This window comes from Lissotriton helveticus, chromosome 6, assembly GCF_964261635.1.
Source record: "Lissotriton helveticus chromosome 6, aLisHel1.1, whole genome shotgun sequence".
NCBI lineage: Eukaryota > Metazoa > Chordata > Amphibia > Caudata > Salamandridae > Lissotriton > Lissotriton helveticus.
In genome coordinates this window covers 1099585789-1099603121 of record NC_136067.1, presented here as the reverse complement: position 1 = coordinate 1099603121, position 17333 = coordinate 1099585789, and the positions used below count along the sequence as shown (strand labels likewise).

At 42.5% G+C, this 17333-nt stretch overlaps 1 protein-coding gene across 1 annotated transcript in view; it reads right to left on the bottom strand.

Annotated features, from left to right (window-relative positions):
* LTBP1 (latent transforming growth factor beta binding protein 1) overlaps positions 1-17333 on the bottom strand; it is a 1223697-nt gene that overhangs the window by 281014 nt on the left and 925350 nt on the right. The window contains exon 19 of the mRNA XM_078648754.1: positions 4083-4202. Coding sequence (XP_078504880.1) covers positions 4083-4202 — 120 coding nt within the window. The remainder of the gene's footprint in view (positions 1-4082; positions 4203-17333) is intronic.

The following is a 17333-nucleotide window of genomic DNA, read 5'->3' as shown; positions in this document are numbered from 1 at the left end:
TTAATTAATTGGTAATTAAAAATATTTGTTAATTATTTAAAATTTAATTGGTAATTAATGTAATTTAATTGATTAATTGCTAATTATGTAAATTAAAATAATTTCTTTCCTGTAGCGGGTTGTGGGTTTATAGGGGAATAGGGTGGGAAGTAATTTAATTATAGTTAATTAAATATGTAAATGTATTAATTGGTAGTAATATTTAATTAATTGGTAATTAAATAATATTTGTTAATTATTTAAAATTTAATTGGTAATTAATTTAATTTAATTGATCAATTGCTAATTGTGTAAATTTAAATAATTTATTTCCTGTAGCGGGTTGTGGGTTTATAGGGGAATAGGGTGGGAAGTAATTTAATTATAATTAATTAAATATGTAAATTTAATAATTGGTAGTAATATTTAATTAATTGTTAATTAAAAAATATTTGTTAATTAATTAAAATGTAATTGGTAATTAATTTAATTTAATTGATTAATTGCTAATTATGTTAAATTAAAGGGGTATTTTTAGGGTTCAGGGTCAGTTTTTGGTTTTTGGGTAAAGGGGTATTTTTAGGGTTCAGGGTCAGTTTTTAGTTTTTGGGTAAAGGGGTATTTTTTGGGTTCAGGGTCAGTTTTTAGTTTTTGGGTAAAGGGGTAATTTTAGGGTTCAGGGTCAGTTTTTAGTTTTTGGGTAAAGGGGTATTTTTAGGGTTCAGGGTCAGTTTTTAGTTTTTGGGTAAAGGGGTATTTTTAGGGTTCTGGGTCAGTTTTTAGTTTTTGGGTAAAGGGGTATTTTTAGGGTTCAGGGTCAGTTTTGGGTTTTTGGGTAAAGGAGTATTTTTAGGGTTCAGGGTCAGTTTTTAGTTTTTGGGTAAAGGGGTATTTTTAGGGTTCAGGGTCAGTTTTGGGTTTTTGGGTAAAGGTTTTTTTTAGGGTTCAGGGTCAGTTTTGGGTTTTTGGGGTACAGGGGTACAGTGTAAAAATAGAGTAAAATTAAATTTACATTAATTTAATTTAATGAAATTAAATTAAATTATATTAAATTAATTTTAAATAATTTAAATTATAAAAATTATTATATACTTACCAATACTTACGTTGTAATGGTAGTGCGTTGTAAAAGTTGCGTTGTAACGTCATATATCCACTGTTGCACTCTTTGGAGTGGGAATAGTAATTTTAACTCCTACGCTATCCAACGCTTTCCCTACTGTTGCACCCACTGGAGTGGGAATAGTAATTTTTACTCTTTTGTATTTGTACGTTAATAATATTGGCTATTATTTAATTAAATTTTGTTACTATATATATATGTTTTAAGAAATATGATTAAAAAAATATTATTTTTTTACTTTCATTAATTATTTAATTATGAAAAGTTATTTTAAGTATTGTTAAGTATATTTTAGTAATTAATTTTTTATATTAATGTAATTAAACATTGTTTTTATTAAAGTCGATATTCTTTACAACTATATTTTTGTAAACGATATTTTTAACTCGATATTTTTGTACTTACCTGTTTGTAGATAGAAACTCGATATTTTGTCTCTCGATATTTTGTCAACGATATTTTTGTTGGTCGATATTCTGTCCCTCGATATTATTTCAGTGATCCATGTTGGGCACCTCTGGACTAAAGGAAGCCATGCTCTGTATAGAGCTGTTTATCATTAGAATATTTGTGGCCACCCTTTACATAATGAGTCGTCCTAGGTCTTCTCTGTGCACCCTTGGCATGATGGGGGCCATAAATGTAGACATCCTAGTATATTCTGGATATCCTTGGAATAATGGAGGTCATCCGGGGGAATAGTAATAACAATATTTACCAAAAGGAATAGTCATGGCATAATGGTGGACACCTCTACCATAAGTTGGACATTATAGGCCTAGGTTGGGCATCAGTAAATCTGGTGGGTACCCGTGGTTTAGGGGAAGCACTCCTAGCATATGCTTATCATACAATGGCATGTAAAGCATAAAAAATGTCCATACCAATATTTGTTTTTTAAAACTTGTTTTTATTGAAGGCACTGCATCAGAGGATGTCATTAACATTTGTCATATCTATACATTTGCATCATAACAACCCTTTTGTTGCGGTTAATTGTGTACAAGACTTTACATCACCATCACCGCACATGAGGTGGATTACTGTATACCAGTGTGCTTTGAATTAGAATAGTAACCGCAAACATGAACAAAAAAGCGAAACCAACAGTTAAAAGGAAGAAATACTCTGACCCTACCCCACGTCCATACCAATAGTTGATGAATATTTAGGGATAAACCTTATGTATTTACTAAAAATGAAAGTTCACATATGGGGGCATAGATAGTTGTTTACAGACAACAGCAGGCTTTTATTTGGAGAAATTACATTTTGTTATCTGAAATACAAACACAGCATTTGAGAGCAAAATATGTGTATTTTCCTAATGTGGCAAGCTACAGTTTTAGGAAAAAATCGCAGATTTTAGTAAAATGAAAAACTATCATTCCAATTTAAAAAGTGTGCATTTTAAGAAAATGTAGAACTTATGTTTAGGAGCAAAATCATTATATTAAGTTGATAAGTGAGTAGTAATTCATGATGACCTTTACCAACTAGTTGCTGATGTCAGTTTGTGTTGTGTCATGGGGCACTTGCTGTTATTGCTGTTGCTTCATAATTCACATTGAAGCATTTTACTATCAAGGATATAGCTATAGGTTATGCATTTGTCTGAACCTGATTCTGTAACGAGCAGTAGTTATAGTATCAGAGCTTGTAACACTTGTTGAACCTGATGTACAGGCTTGATGACTATGGTCTGACAGTGCCAGATGTGTTTAACATTAGATTTGTTCACCCTTGTCCTTTTCAAGTAGATTCTCCACCACATCATATGACCGAGATTCTAATTTGAAGATTCAGGATACAAAAATAAAAGGAAATCCATTCGGATAGGAAAGATACAATACATATCTTCCAAAAAAGACATGAAGGGGAAAAAGCGTTTACAACACTGTCGGAACAACGCAGTGCCATTACAATGCAGGCACTACAACAAACGCGCCGTTACCACACATTCCATTACAACGCAAGTCATTACAGTGACTTGCTTTACAGAACTCAGTGTTGAATTTTAAATCCAACACCTTCCCTACTGTTGCACTGACTGGGGTTGGAATAGTAAAATATGCTATTCCAAACTCCAGCTTTTCCCTAAAGCAAGTCGTTGTAACATCTTGTGTTGTAATGGAACGCGCGATAGCCCGCATTGTAAAGGAATGCGTTGTAAACGCATGCGTGAATACGTTGCCTGTTCACAAGAAGTCATGTCAAAACCAATACCCTGCTCCAGTGAACGTTCTATAAAAACAGCAGGTGTTACCTAAATGTACGTGAACTTGTACTGAAAAGGCAGTGTTTTGTGACATTGTTTCAGCATTCATTTGGGTGGTTAATCTCTTCCCCTTCAATACCCAGTTTCAAAGTTCACCAGCCACCACTGAGTAAACCAAAATGGTATTCTAGAGATCCCTGCCTTATCCTTTTGAATCGTTTCCCCCTCCTATCCCAATGCTGCACCCCTAGGGTTTCCGTCTAAGGGCTGTACCTAGCTAGAGTAATTTAACCCCTTGGCCGCAGCGCGAATTCCTCCGCTGTGCTGGGGGATGGGGGGTGAGTGCGGCGCCTCCACGCTCTTGACGGAACCACGCCGTCATGAGCCACGGGCTGTGTGTGCTCATGACGGCGAGGTTCAGTCACGGCCCCGTCCGCTCACTAATTCGCCCGCACAGGCGGGGAATCGGTGCCGCGTGGGCAGAGCAGCCTGCTCATGAGGGAACCACGCCGTCATGAGCACACGGCGCCCGTGGGTCATGACGGTGTGGTTCCGTCATGAGCAGGCAAGGGGTTAATTCACGGTGGGCATATAACATGTAATACCAGAACAGAACAAGACATCATTTCACATCTTGTCTGATAATTATGCCTTAGGTTAATGTTACGGATGAAAAAAAATGGAGCAATATATGCCACTGCTTTAAGTTAGAACAGGAACGATGCAAAAAGAGAAATTTAAGTTAGTAAAAACTACACTTACCTAGACATTGCCCATTCAAACCTCTGTATCCATCAGTGCAGGGAACACACGAGTAAGCCCCGGGAGAGTTAGTGCATCTGCCAGACGGGCAAGTGCTCGGAGTCAGGCATTCATCAATATCTGTGTAAAGAAATATAGGTCAAAACCATAATTCAGGTAGAAGAATGGAAGCTTGCCAACTCGCTCCCTCACAACACAGTTCAGCAGGTGCTTTGTAAAAAAACAACAGCTATGCTCGCAATGGCGCCACCACGCTGACAAAGACATTCTCCTCAATAGGGAAATGAACCAAATTTGACATCATGGGTGCCTTTAGGAAAGTAGTCATTCCATTACAGTCCATAATCCTTTGTTGCACTGCAGTTATATTTGATTCAGAGTTTCTGAATACGTAGATAAGCTTGTGAGCAAGTGTTATTTACCTGATATTGTAAGTCTTAGCCAACAGTAACTACCACAGTGTGTTTGGGAAATAGGCTATATACTGCAAATTTGCATCGTATTGGTGGTGCACGTTGTATTGCCTTTCCTCATTTTTTATCTTTTATTTTCGTAAATACATTTTAACCAATTTTGTATGTACAGTAAATTCATCACTGATTACAAGGGACACATGTCCTTGATGTCAACAAATGTCTTTCTCTGAGTCTCATTAAATATTCCTAGAAAATAAGCAATATCCTAGCCACTGATTGGGTAAGTCAAATTAAGGATTGAAATAACAGCATAGACAGCCAATGATGCCTCGAGGATCACAGCCCTATATGGGATGATAGCATCTATAATAGGCCCCTCTCGCCAACGCATCAACAACACAATGAGCACAGTGAGCTATTGGCTACAATTAATATGCCTTTGGTGGCTACAATGAATGCCCTTACATGGCAATCAGAGAAACTAAAATTGCAACTAGATCTGATTTAAGCCCTAGCCACTTCAATTGCTACGTTTGAGGACAAATTTACCTACATGGAGAAAAGGGAGCCATGCGCCAGTCCAGCAGGAAATGAAAAAATACCATGCGACTGCCATAAATTAGGCGAAAAATTAAGCACTTTACCGGAGGGATTCGCTTTTGTGATTTCAGAGTGGAAACTAGCTTTCCAACACCTCGACACACCAGGCTCAAACCTTTCCTGCAACATTGGATCCGGCAAACCTACCAGAAAAAGCAGCTAATCGTGTTACTGTCACAGGATGCCCGACGGATCCTGTAAATCGATTTTCAGAGAAAACAGCTCATCCAGACTTTTTGATAGGGGGCACGACAGACTTTGCATCAAATACATCTCTCCCTCCTCTTACCTCAAAACAAAAGCCAACAACTAATTGCGTTGATATTTTTAGGACAACCGTTTATAAGGATGCTCCCCAAGGATCTACACCCCTCAATAAACCAACAGTGGGATAAACCCCTCCTAACATCAATGAGGATTATAATGTAGAAAAGGATAACCAGTGGACAAGGGTACTCTCAAAAAGATCCAAAAAACGAATGAACAATGCTAATAATAAATCAGCTAAAGGGCAAATGAATAACCTACACTCAAACGAACAAGGGGCAATTACAGTGAGGCAAACAACGTTTAGACCCTTTTTAGGGCAAGGGGAGTAGGTAAGAAAGTTGCAGAACCCAAGAGAATGCTCCAACTTCCAGCTATTTCGGCGTTTGGATTCCCGTCAGTCGATTATAGAGCAGTTTCCTCTAATGAGCAAAGCTCACCAACAACACCCTCTCTTTTGCATCTCAATCAGCTCCTACACAACCTGCCACTGTCAAACTAAATGAACGTTGAGGAAAGCAGCTGGATTATAACACAAGCGCGCAAAAAAATGAAGAATCCGCATACACAGCACACCTAGATGGAGCCTTAATAGGCAGGAAGCCTTCCCCGTAACCTTACTAAAACACTCGATAAATTGCAACTTCAAGCATATAAGAGGATTTTTAGACAGCCACAATATACAAGAGGCTGCATGATCAGATTAGAACTTTGTTTGGAGGCTCAAAAATAGTCTAATATAGGTGCCTTCTTAAATTATCCCTAAAGGATTATCAATACCCCACCGTTTAACACCTTCAAATCAGCTCTTCAACAGATCTTTACCCATTAGAAGAATCCATGGTCGAATCATTTTAATAAATCAGTGGACACTTTCCAAATAGAAAGGTCTGTGCTGAATAACATTGTGTGATAATGGTTGTAAATAACCAAGCCGGAAAGGGTGGAAGTAATACAACAGTCTTTAATGGAAAGAATCAACTCCCGTGACCTCAGCCACAGCCTCGCTTCTTGAGCCGCCTCACACAGTCCCCGGCGCTCGCCTTGGAATGCTGATCGCGGTGACATTCTAAGTGATGTCACCGCGAGCAGCTCCATTACAGTGCGAGGCGCCGGGGGGTTTATGCGTGGAAGATACCACACATCCCCCTTCCCTGCGGAAAGAAAAACATAAACATAGCAAACGCAGTTAGACGCACCAGGTGGCACAGAAACATCCAACTGGGTGTGGAACAGTCAAATTTCCCTAGGCCAGGTGGAAGGGTTGACAAGATGGACCAAACAAACCACATCACATCATTATATACTGATCAAAGTGTTTAGGTGGTCTGGACACCCTCTTGCTAGGCCTGACGGTAGAGTGGGGAATTATGGTTTGCCTCTTCGTGGTGGAACTGAGGTCCCGCCCAGGGTCTCCCTCCCGTCCCCTTGGATTCTCAGGCGGATGGTACTTCACGACCCTCCCAAGGTTCCATATTTTCCCTTCTTGTGTCTTGACAGCATTGTTGAATAGTTTGGTGATCTTGGTGGGGTTGGTGTATGCTGACCAACTTGCCTTCCCTGTTGGAGCTCTGATTTTGATACTGTCTCCCACCTTGAATTCTACTTCCTTTGTGGCGTTATGCTGGTCATATGCTTCTTTTCTCTTTTCCATGGCTTCCTTTTGTTTCTTCAAGCTTTCAGCTTCTTTGGATCGGTCTGACCGCCCCTTGTGCCACTCCATCCATCCTGGGGTTAGCTTCGTGTTGGGTATCCTGGCGCGGAGCAATTCAAACGGGGTGACCCCCGTCGTCTGATGAGGTGTGAACCTGTATGCTTCAAGCCGTCTCCACGCCTCCTCCTTCCAACTCATTCCGCTGGCTTTGGCCAGTTGGATGCTTTCTTTGAGGGTTTTATTGAAGCGTTCGACCATGCCATTGGTTTCGGGGTGGTAAAGGGCGCAACGCTTGTGTCTGATGCCTCTTTCCTCCAGGAAGTCTTCCATCTCCTTTGAACACAGTTGTACACCGTTGTCTGTAAGGATGTTGCTGGGTAGTCCTTCCCGGATGAACACCTCCTCTAGAAACCTGATGACAGTTTTGGTGGTGACCTCGCTGGCAAACTTTATCTCAGGCCACCTGGAATACATATCCACAAGCACCAAAATGTAAGGTGTCCGCTGTTCTCCTGACATGGGGCCCACAATGTCTAATGCCAACTCGACCCACGGTCCTGAAGGGGCCGGCCTGCACACCATTGGGGGCGTCTGTTGCTTCAGGACTTTGTCGCTGTTGCTGCACGGAATGCACTCCCTGATTCTCCTTTCCGTGGTTAGATCCATGCTTGGCCACCAATAGCTCTCCCTGAGTCTTTGCTTGGTTTTGGTGATGCCCAAATGTCCTTCGTGGGCTAATTCGACCAGGTTGTCTCTCACGGTTGCGGGAGGTACAAGTCTCGTGCCCCTGAATAGACATCCGTCTACAACGGACAACTCGTCTTTGATGGCTAGGTATGGTCGCAGGTTTTCATCCTGTTTGTCACCGTGCTTCCAACCGCTTCTTACTCTTTTGTAAACTTCTTCCAAAATGTTGTCTTCTTCCAGCGCCTTTCTCCAAGTTTCTTCTCCCAACGCCTTCTGGATGGTGCAGACATCCTCCATCTGAAGGTCCTCTTCCTCTTCACCTGCCAACTTCTCTCCCTCTCCTTCATCGCCAACAAGCCTAGACAGACAATCAGCTGCGAGGTTCTGTGTCCCGGGGACGTATTCGACGTCAAAGGTGTATTCTTGAAGGCCAACTACCCACCGCCTTATCCTACTGGAGATGGCATCTAAACCCTTCTTGCTGAACACCTCCACCAACGGCTTGTGGTCAGTGCGGAGGGTGAACTGGGTTCCCCAGAGGAAGTCTCTGAATTTTCCTAACGCCCAAAATACAGCCAAAGCCTCTTTCTCGATAACCGAGTAGTTGTTCTCGGACTTCTGGAGTGACCTCGAGGCAAATGCTATGGTTTCTTCTCCTTCTTCTCCAATTTGGGTGAGGACAGCTCCCAAACCCTTCGCACTAGCGTCGGTGGTGACTATGGTTGCCCGGTGGGGTATGTACGACTTCAGACTGGGGGCCTCTGCGAGTGCCTTCTTTACATCCTCGAACTCCCTCTGGCACTCCTGACTCCACCGGAATTCATTCTCCTTCTTCAACAGTAGCCTGATGGCATATGTCCTTCCTGCCAGGTTCCTTATGAACTTTCCGTAGAACTCTAACATCCCCATAAATGACTTGATCTCGTCCTTGCCCTTGGGGGATGTCAAGTTCACGATGGTGTTTCGTAATTCAGCTTTTGGACATATGCCTTCCGTAGTCACCTTGTGTCCCAGGAAGTCCAACTGAGCACAGCCAAACACACACTTGTCTCTTTTCACTGTGAGGCCTTGTGACAGAAATCTCCTCAGAACGCTTCTCAACCTACGGTCGTGCTCCTCATGGTTCTTTGCATATATTAGCACATCATCCTGGTAGCACATGACGCCTGGGATGTCCTTCAACATGTTGCCTATGATTCTCTGAAACACGGCGGCCGCCGAGACTAGCCCGAATGGCATCCTTTTGAATTTATATGCGCCCATGGGTGTCACAAATGCCGTGAGCTCTTGAGACTCCTCGTGTAGTTTTATTTGGAAATAGGCTGAGGTAAGGTCAAGGGTAGAAAAGACTTTGGCCCCTTCTAGCATGCTCATCATCTGGGTGATGTTGGGCAAGGGATAACGGTCGACCACGACTTCCTTGTTGAGTGCCCTCAAATCGATGCAGAGCCGGACCGAACCATCCTTCTTCTTGGCTGCCACAATGGGGGCCAGCCATTCCGTTGCTTCCACCGGTTCGATTACTCCGGCCTTGCACAGTTTCTCCAGTTCAGCCCTCACCTCCTCCTGGATGGCAATTGGAAGCTTCCTGACTTTGGCCACGACTGGCCTGGCGTTCTCCTTCAGTCTTATTCTGTGGCAGTAGTTTTTTAAACATCCCAAATCCTCCCTGAACACTTCTTGGAACTCTGTTACAATGTCTGCTTTGTGTTCAATAATTTCTTGTACCAGGATCTGGGGATCACAATTGGGATTAAGATAGACCCCTAGCTCTTTCTGTGCCTGCCACCCCAAGATGTTGTCTCCTACAGTGGACACATAAACCTTTGAGACCGTTGTCCTGTTGCTGTATTCTACCTTCCCCAGGAAATACCCCTTCATGGAGATGGGGCGACCGGCATACCCCCCTGGCCTCAGATCCATTCTTTTCAAGGTAATCGTTCCCTTTGACACTCGTGAGAACTCTTTGGCATTAATGATGGTGATTCTAGAGCAAGAGTCAAATAGTGCTTCCACTTCAACCTCCCCAACCTTTATGATGTCCTTGGGACTGCTGACTTGTCCTCCCTCGACCTGCACCACTATCTCCGCGCACACGGGGTTGCTGGGACTGGGGGCTAGTAACTCTTGTACTTGCACAACAAACTCGTCACACACCACATTCGTCCTGTCTCTACTCTGTCTGCTGACTCCCAGCCCACTTTTGCAGTACTGTTTGAAATGTCCTTTCTTCCCACACTTGTTGCACGTGAATCTGAGAGCAGGGCATTCTCTGTCGTTAGCTAAGTGCCCCTGCTTGCCACACCTATAACAAGTGCCTTTAAACGTACCTCCTAACTTGCCTTCTTTGTGTTCTCTGCTCACTATTTTCTGGCCTTTAACTACAGACACTGCTTCACATTCAGTCACCACCTCACTGACGTTGGCCTTTTCTTCATTTTTCTTCTCCCCTGCGTCTAGCTTTATTTCTTTTACGCATTGGAGCATATGCTCCACTTGTTTGGCTATAATGAGGACCTCCCGCAAGGGCGGGTCGTCCTTGAGCCATAGCTCCTCACGCACCCTTTCCATCCTACACGCCAACACAAATTGGTCCCTGATTCTCTCCTCACTTGCACCACCAAATTTGCAAGAGGCGGCTAACTTCCTTAGGTCGGATACAAAGTCCTCTATCGATTCCCCCTCTTTTTGTGCTCTCTTACCAAAATGGTACCTCTCCATAATCGTGCTAGTCTTAGGAAGGTAGTGTAAGTCCAACTTCTTAAGACTCACTTCAAATTCATTCAGACCTCTAGCCTCCTGTGCCCCTAACTCTGGGAGATGGTCCATGACCTCTTCGCCTTCCGCACCTAGATAATAGGCTAATAATGCAATCTTCCTTTCTAAACCCAGGTTTGGCCCACAAACAGTGGCGTAATTCAAAAACACCTTTTTCCATTTCTTCCACTGGATATTGGGATCCCCAGGGGTGGTCAAGAAAAAAGGTGGAGGGGTCACACTCTGCATGTTAGTTTGCTACGGCTTTCCCTGCTGGCACCCAGTGAAAATTCACACCCGCTGGACACACTAACGCTGAAAACAAACAGTAGGTTAGCGCAAGCCTTGAGGAGTACACCAATCTTAGTTTCACATTCCCCCTGTGACACTGAACAGGAGAGAAGCAGGGAAAATAACACTTGCACAGTCCTTAGGGTAGGGAAAAAGAAACACAGGACATTGGAGCGAATGCTGCTGCTGGCTATTATGCTACGTGTTCTCAATGTGCCACACCGCGCTCTACCTATACCCCAGAGGCAGTCTGACTAGAACCTATCGGTGACGGGACAGAAGAGTCCAGAATCCCTCTGTGCACATGGGTGTGCACTTGCAGTACAAAATTCGTCGTTCACAGTCACAATTTGCACACTTTCAGTGCCCTCCAATTGCGCCACCACAAAACACAGTCAATGTTCCTGATGTACCATACTATAATCCTCTTAGACTTCCAGCCGGTAACGGTGAGGGTCTCTGCGCAGGGGTTAATTCTCTCTCTGCTGCTGTGCCTCACTCTGCTTCCTGCATTGTGCCTCTATGATGCCCCCTGAGGTGCTGCTCCCAGACACTGCAACGCTGAAGGTGTACCTTGCCTCCCCGCAGCGCTCTACACAGGCGCGCCTCGCAGCCCCCTCGATGACTCACAACGCGTCTTCTAACATAGCAGGTCTTCAAACACCAGTCTTTCTTTCCACCGCGCTGTCTCAGTGCGCTGCTTAGGATGAGGGGAAAAGCTGACAGCGTCGCCCAGGCGCAAGAGTCTGTAGAGGATCTCACACGCTTCTGAGGCGACAGCACGAGATGCTTCCCAGAAAGGGGGGGGGGTGCGATCAAAAGTCTCTGCCTCAGACCAGTGACTGGGGGCTCGAGCGGAGCCTGCGTCCACGTTCTACACAGCGCCTTACGAGGGATGTATACACGCAAGCCAGACTGGGGCACAATTAACCTTAAACAGATGATAGCGCTTAGAGGACACCAGCGCCTGAGTGAGAAAGTCCGTCAGAGCGCTGCAAAGGGGGCGCGCCGGTGGCAAGGAGGAGTCACCTTACTTCATTCGAGGACAAAGGCAGTTCCCACGCCTCACACAGCTCACCCCTGGCAGCTGCTCGATGACCTCGGGACTGCCTTCCGTCGCTTGCCGCTGTAATCGGAGCCCCACAGCTACGTCCGTCTTCTTCTTCGTCCGTCCTCAGAGCTTCTGCTTGATTCCTGGGCGTGTTGAGGTCACAGGGTTAGTTTACCCTCGTTGCCAGTGTGATAATGGTTGTAAATAACCAAGCCGGAAAGGATGGAAGTAATACAACAGTCTTTAATGGAAAGAATCAACTCCCGTGACCTCAGCCACAGCCTCGCTTCTTGAGCCGCCTCACACAGTCCCCGGCGCTCGCCTTGGAATGCTGATCGCGGTGACATTCTAAGTGATGTCACCGCGAGCAGCTCCATTACAGTGCGAGGCGCCGGGGGGTTTATGCGTGGAAGATACCACACATTGCTTTTGCACCCAGCACTTAAAACGATCCCGAAAGGACAGATAAAATCATCACAGTCAATGTTAATCGATTTGGCCAAATTAAACTGCACTCCACTATTTGAAGCAGTGGCTGCATCATACGCCAATCATCACCCGCATTGTCTGCAGTGTTCGGACGGAAAGATATGTTTAAGACAAATCATGGCTGCAAGGTTGATGTGCCTACAAACTAAAGACATGAACCCAAAATGGCATTCCTTTTTCCATGACAGTTCAGTGATGCAGACTCTGCGGATATCAAAAGGAAACGTTTAACCACCATCTGTGTTGCTGCCCTGCACTATTGAATGCCCGTTGCATCCTGCTAAAACAATTGTTCCTCAAACACAAGATACGAACCTGCAAAGAGGCAACAAACTTTTTGGCATATTACCAACAAGTAGCGATAATTATCGCTAAATAGGCTTAGCGACGATTTTTTTATCGCTGCCTATCGCTGGATATGTTAGCGGAGAAAACATGCTATTAGCAACGTTTTTCTCCATTGTGCTAAAATATCCAGCGATAGCGGCGAAATGCGTGAATATCGCTGAGAATACAGCGATATTCACGCATTAGCGACGAAATGCTCTTAGCCATGTTATCCACCTCCCATTGGATAACATGGCTAAGAACTGATCTGAGCGGGTTTTAGTTTCTGGCGATATCAGGAATATTTCCATCGCTACGCCTGCCTTGCTAATAGGCGATAGCGACGTTAGCGACTGATTTCAGTCGCTAACAGGTTGGGTACGCCCACTTTGCATGTCATTAGCGATAAATATCGCTGACGTGCAAAGCGGGCCCCAAACCGCTCGCTATCGCCTAAAAGCTGTCGCTAACTTCAGTTAGCGACAGCTTGCTAATAGAGCGATAGAATTATCGCCGCTTAGCGGCCGAAAACGGCCGCTAAACCGGCGATAATTGCCTATCGCCACCCTTGGTAATATGCCCCTTTGTTTTTAATATAGCGGAGCCGTGTGACATGGTGAAATTTGGCAAATACAGCAGTGTCCTACAAGTATTACTTAAAGACACTAACAAGTCTGATTACCGCTCCTACTAAAAACACCAAATCTATACATTTTTATGTTTTATATGGCTATTTTTAGTATGCCTTTGGATAGATCCTTTTTAACGTTTCTATTAGCCTTGCTGCCAGCACACGATTAGACAACTATTTGCTTTATGTTATTAAGTGCAATATATGCACTGTTTGCAGTTTTTTGTTCTAATATCTTTATTAGTTTGAGAGAAGAAATATAAACAATTAAAATACCATAATAAGCAATACAACCAAAAAGAGAGTTCCAGAATAAATAAATAGATATATAAGCATTCATCAGTATAGATATAATCAATGTCATATATATCACCGACATATCAATTAATATGGTGGAAAAAGCAATAAAGAAGCAATACGAGAGAATCAGTTGTATCACTTGTATAAATCAATCAGCATGAGTTTGCAGAGTTAAGCTATTTTGTGCAGTATTGAGCTGGTATTTAGCCCCTGGTTTTATTTATGATTCCCAATTTTTTTAGCATTTATTTAAAATCGTCCCTAGCTGCGTTCTACCACTGAGATTGTCTATGCTTGTCTTTCAGACCATATGCACTATATGTACAGTTTGCATACCTAAGCTGTTTTGCAAAGTAATGAGCTGGTTTCTAGCCATACTTTCTGTTTATGATTCTCACATTTTTATGGCACTTATTTAAATTCGGCCTTTACATGTGCTATATCCTTGAGATTATTTATGCCTGTGATAATAACTTTTATTGCATTCTTTATTGGATAAAACTTGAATATTTTTAGCCTTTTGCACATATTTTGTAAGGATTTTAATTAATTATACAATAAAGGAATATTGACTGACTTGGAACAGCATGTTTTAACTAAAGTTACCTACGAGTTAAGTTGAGTGCACCAACAATATGCATGATGCTCAGAGAGATCTCCCTGAAAGGCTACCTGCCTAAGTAAGGAGTGCCTCGAAATTGAGTTTATCTTCTTCTGTAAAAAGCTTGATTAGAAACTTCTTGAGGAAATATTATTTATTGCAATTTGAAGAGAGCCATGGTCTTACACTAATGGGGCCCCTCATCTTCACTCATTCAAGGTAATTTTTCGAATTCTTTCAGCAGTAAGAGCAAGGTCATGAGTCCATCAACAGATGACATCCCTGCTCAACAGGATATCTATTTGCTGACTTTTCTTGTCTCCTGCAAAGCTTTTCTCTGTCTCTCCTCACCTCACCCACATCTCCTTCCAGCCCGCTACAATTTTCTCTCCTAGTTTTCTTCTCTACGTCTGTCTTTTCCCGAACTACCCACTTCTTTTCTGCATTAACTATGCTTTAGATGTGGGAACAGGACTGCCATCTTGATGGTAGTTGAACACGTTGATTATACATAACTGTTGCTGACCTATCCACATCCCCAATGAGCTGCTGGTGGTGGTACTGTGCTCTTGCTACCAAGAGTTACAGCAATGCAAGTTTCAGATGGCCCTGAAATGGGGGGAAATCTGCAGCTCAGAGTAAGAAAGGATTGTACTACACTGCTGAAGACAAGTGTTTTAAATAGGCTGGTATGGCGCGGTAGGGAGTATCAGCACTTTTTTTATTTTGAGAGGGAGATTACCGGATCTTCTCAAGAGAGACATAATACTTTTAATTGGAGAGTTACCAGCATTTATCAGAAACAAGCAGGTATTCTGGTACAGAATATCTGCACTTCTACTTTTCCATTTCAATCACTGCTGAAGACTACTGCAAGAAGAAATGGAAGAAAGTGCTTAGAAGTAAATAGGATGAAACTGAAGTTCAACGCACTAACAAATTGCATTACTTTACAGCTCATAGTGTATTTCTTCCTGTTTTCTCTGTATTCAAACTTCACTCAAAAAGACTTTCTATAGCTAGTCAAGTCAAGTAGAGTCTTTATTCGGTGTATTTCAACCATAAAAGTGCATAGACATATAATACATACATAAAATGACATTAGATAAAATATAATTGCAGATATTAAAAAGACTGTCTACATTACAACCGTTCTTTTTCACGAACTTGGGGGCATATTACCAACCAATAGAGATAATTTTTGTCTCTAACTTGTTTAGAGACAAAAATTATCGCCGCAAATCGGCGATTTTTATCGCAGGTTTATCGCAAATGCGATAAAAAACGGCCGGAATGCAGGAATATCGCTGAAAAGTCAGCGATATTCATGCATTATCGAGCAAATGCTCTTAGCCATGTTATCCACCTCCCATTGGATAACATGGCTAAGAACTGCTCCGGGCAGGTGTTAGCTTTTGGAGATATTCGCGCTTAGCGCGAATATCTCCAAAAGTTGGTAATAGGAGATAGCGATGTTAGCGACTGTTTCCAGTCGCTAACATCTTGGCACGCCCACTTTGCATGTCATTAGTGATAAATATCACTGACATGCAAAGCGGGGCCCAAGATGGTCACTATCCCCTATTAGCTGTCGCTAACTGGTGTTAGCGACAGCTTGGTAATAGGGAGATAATTTTATCTCCGCTTTCTTGGCTTTTAAAGCCAAAAAAGCGGAGATAAACCCCCTTGATAATATGCCCCTTGGACTTTCATACGTCCTCTGAATTATTCTGTACTCATGCAGATTCAGAAATAGAAGTTTAATGAACTATAGTAATATCACATAAGAATAGTTTTTAGTATATGCATCAACAAGTGAATTCTGAAGTCATTCATCTTTTCAAACGTTTCAAGGGCTTCTACCACAACTCAATCATACCAGTTCAGCCACATTTTGCTTTATAATTTAAGTTAATATTGTTACAAATTTAGAACGCGCCCAGAGTTGCCTCTTGAATCTCCCTGACTCTGCTCTTGGGTGAACAAGCTCGATCATGTCCCATTACAACTCAGATTAAATAAAACATAGTATATCACCTGTGTCATTACTGATTCAAACAACTTCTAAACTATTCTGTTTTTCTGCTGACCTGCACTTATTGATATTAGATTTTAGCTATTTTCATATTGCATAAGACATTCGATCACGCTGCATATGAACTCTGTAATTAACAGCAGATCCAAAAAACACAATTACATATGAGTGCCATTTACACACATATTAATTCACGATTCTACTTTGGAGTCATAAAATACAGGAACACTCAATACTTGAAATTCAATTTACTTAGATTTGCTACATCTGTAGTTTCAATCCTATATGCCAAGGTGTGAGCAAACACAGCAGTAACCACAGTTTTCAGCCTCCAGTGTATCTGGCAGCCATGCCTAAAATACCTAAGGGTGGCCCAGTGATGCTGAGCAGACAGACCTTCGATCTTGTTAAAGGGATGAATCGAAAGTAGAAATCTGGTAATTATTACCCCAAAATAAAGTCTCCTATAATAACCACTTTTTAGATCTTGAATCATACTCTAATTCAATGTCAATGATGCAAGTCAATGTAAGAACAACTTGATTGTTTGTCTGCATCTTTCAATAAAATAAGGGTCCGATACGCAAATATATATTCTGCAAAAAATGGTTGCAGATTGCACACAGAGTTTTTGCCAATCGGTTCTGATTTTTTAAACTGGCCTTTGTACTAACAGGCCGGTTAAAAAACATATTACTATTCGGAGTGGGTTCCGATGCAACCTACTGCATCAATATTCACGAGGTACGTCGAAATGAGACTCGCTCCGATTGAATGCCATAACAGGGATGGTGGCCTGCTGGGACACCTTCCCCTTTGCAAATGGGTTGCCACCTTCTTTTAAGAGGTCTCATGTTAGCCTATAGGAATGCATAGCATACCCAGGTGCCTAGTACCCATCAGACTACGGTGATCACTTAATCCCTTTTTAAAGGGAAAATGAAATAATGCGTCTTTAATGTTGTGTAAAAGGAATCATATCATATCAATGCCATGTTTGTGTTTAGACAAAACCTGGAAAGTCAGTTTTTAAGCAAGAACCATAAAAAAATCATTTTCCTATGATTCACCTCCAAGTCATGGAGTTGGAGACCTTAGTCTGAACAGATCCAAAGAAAGGCTGCCATTTATATGCCTAGTGAAAA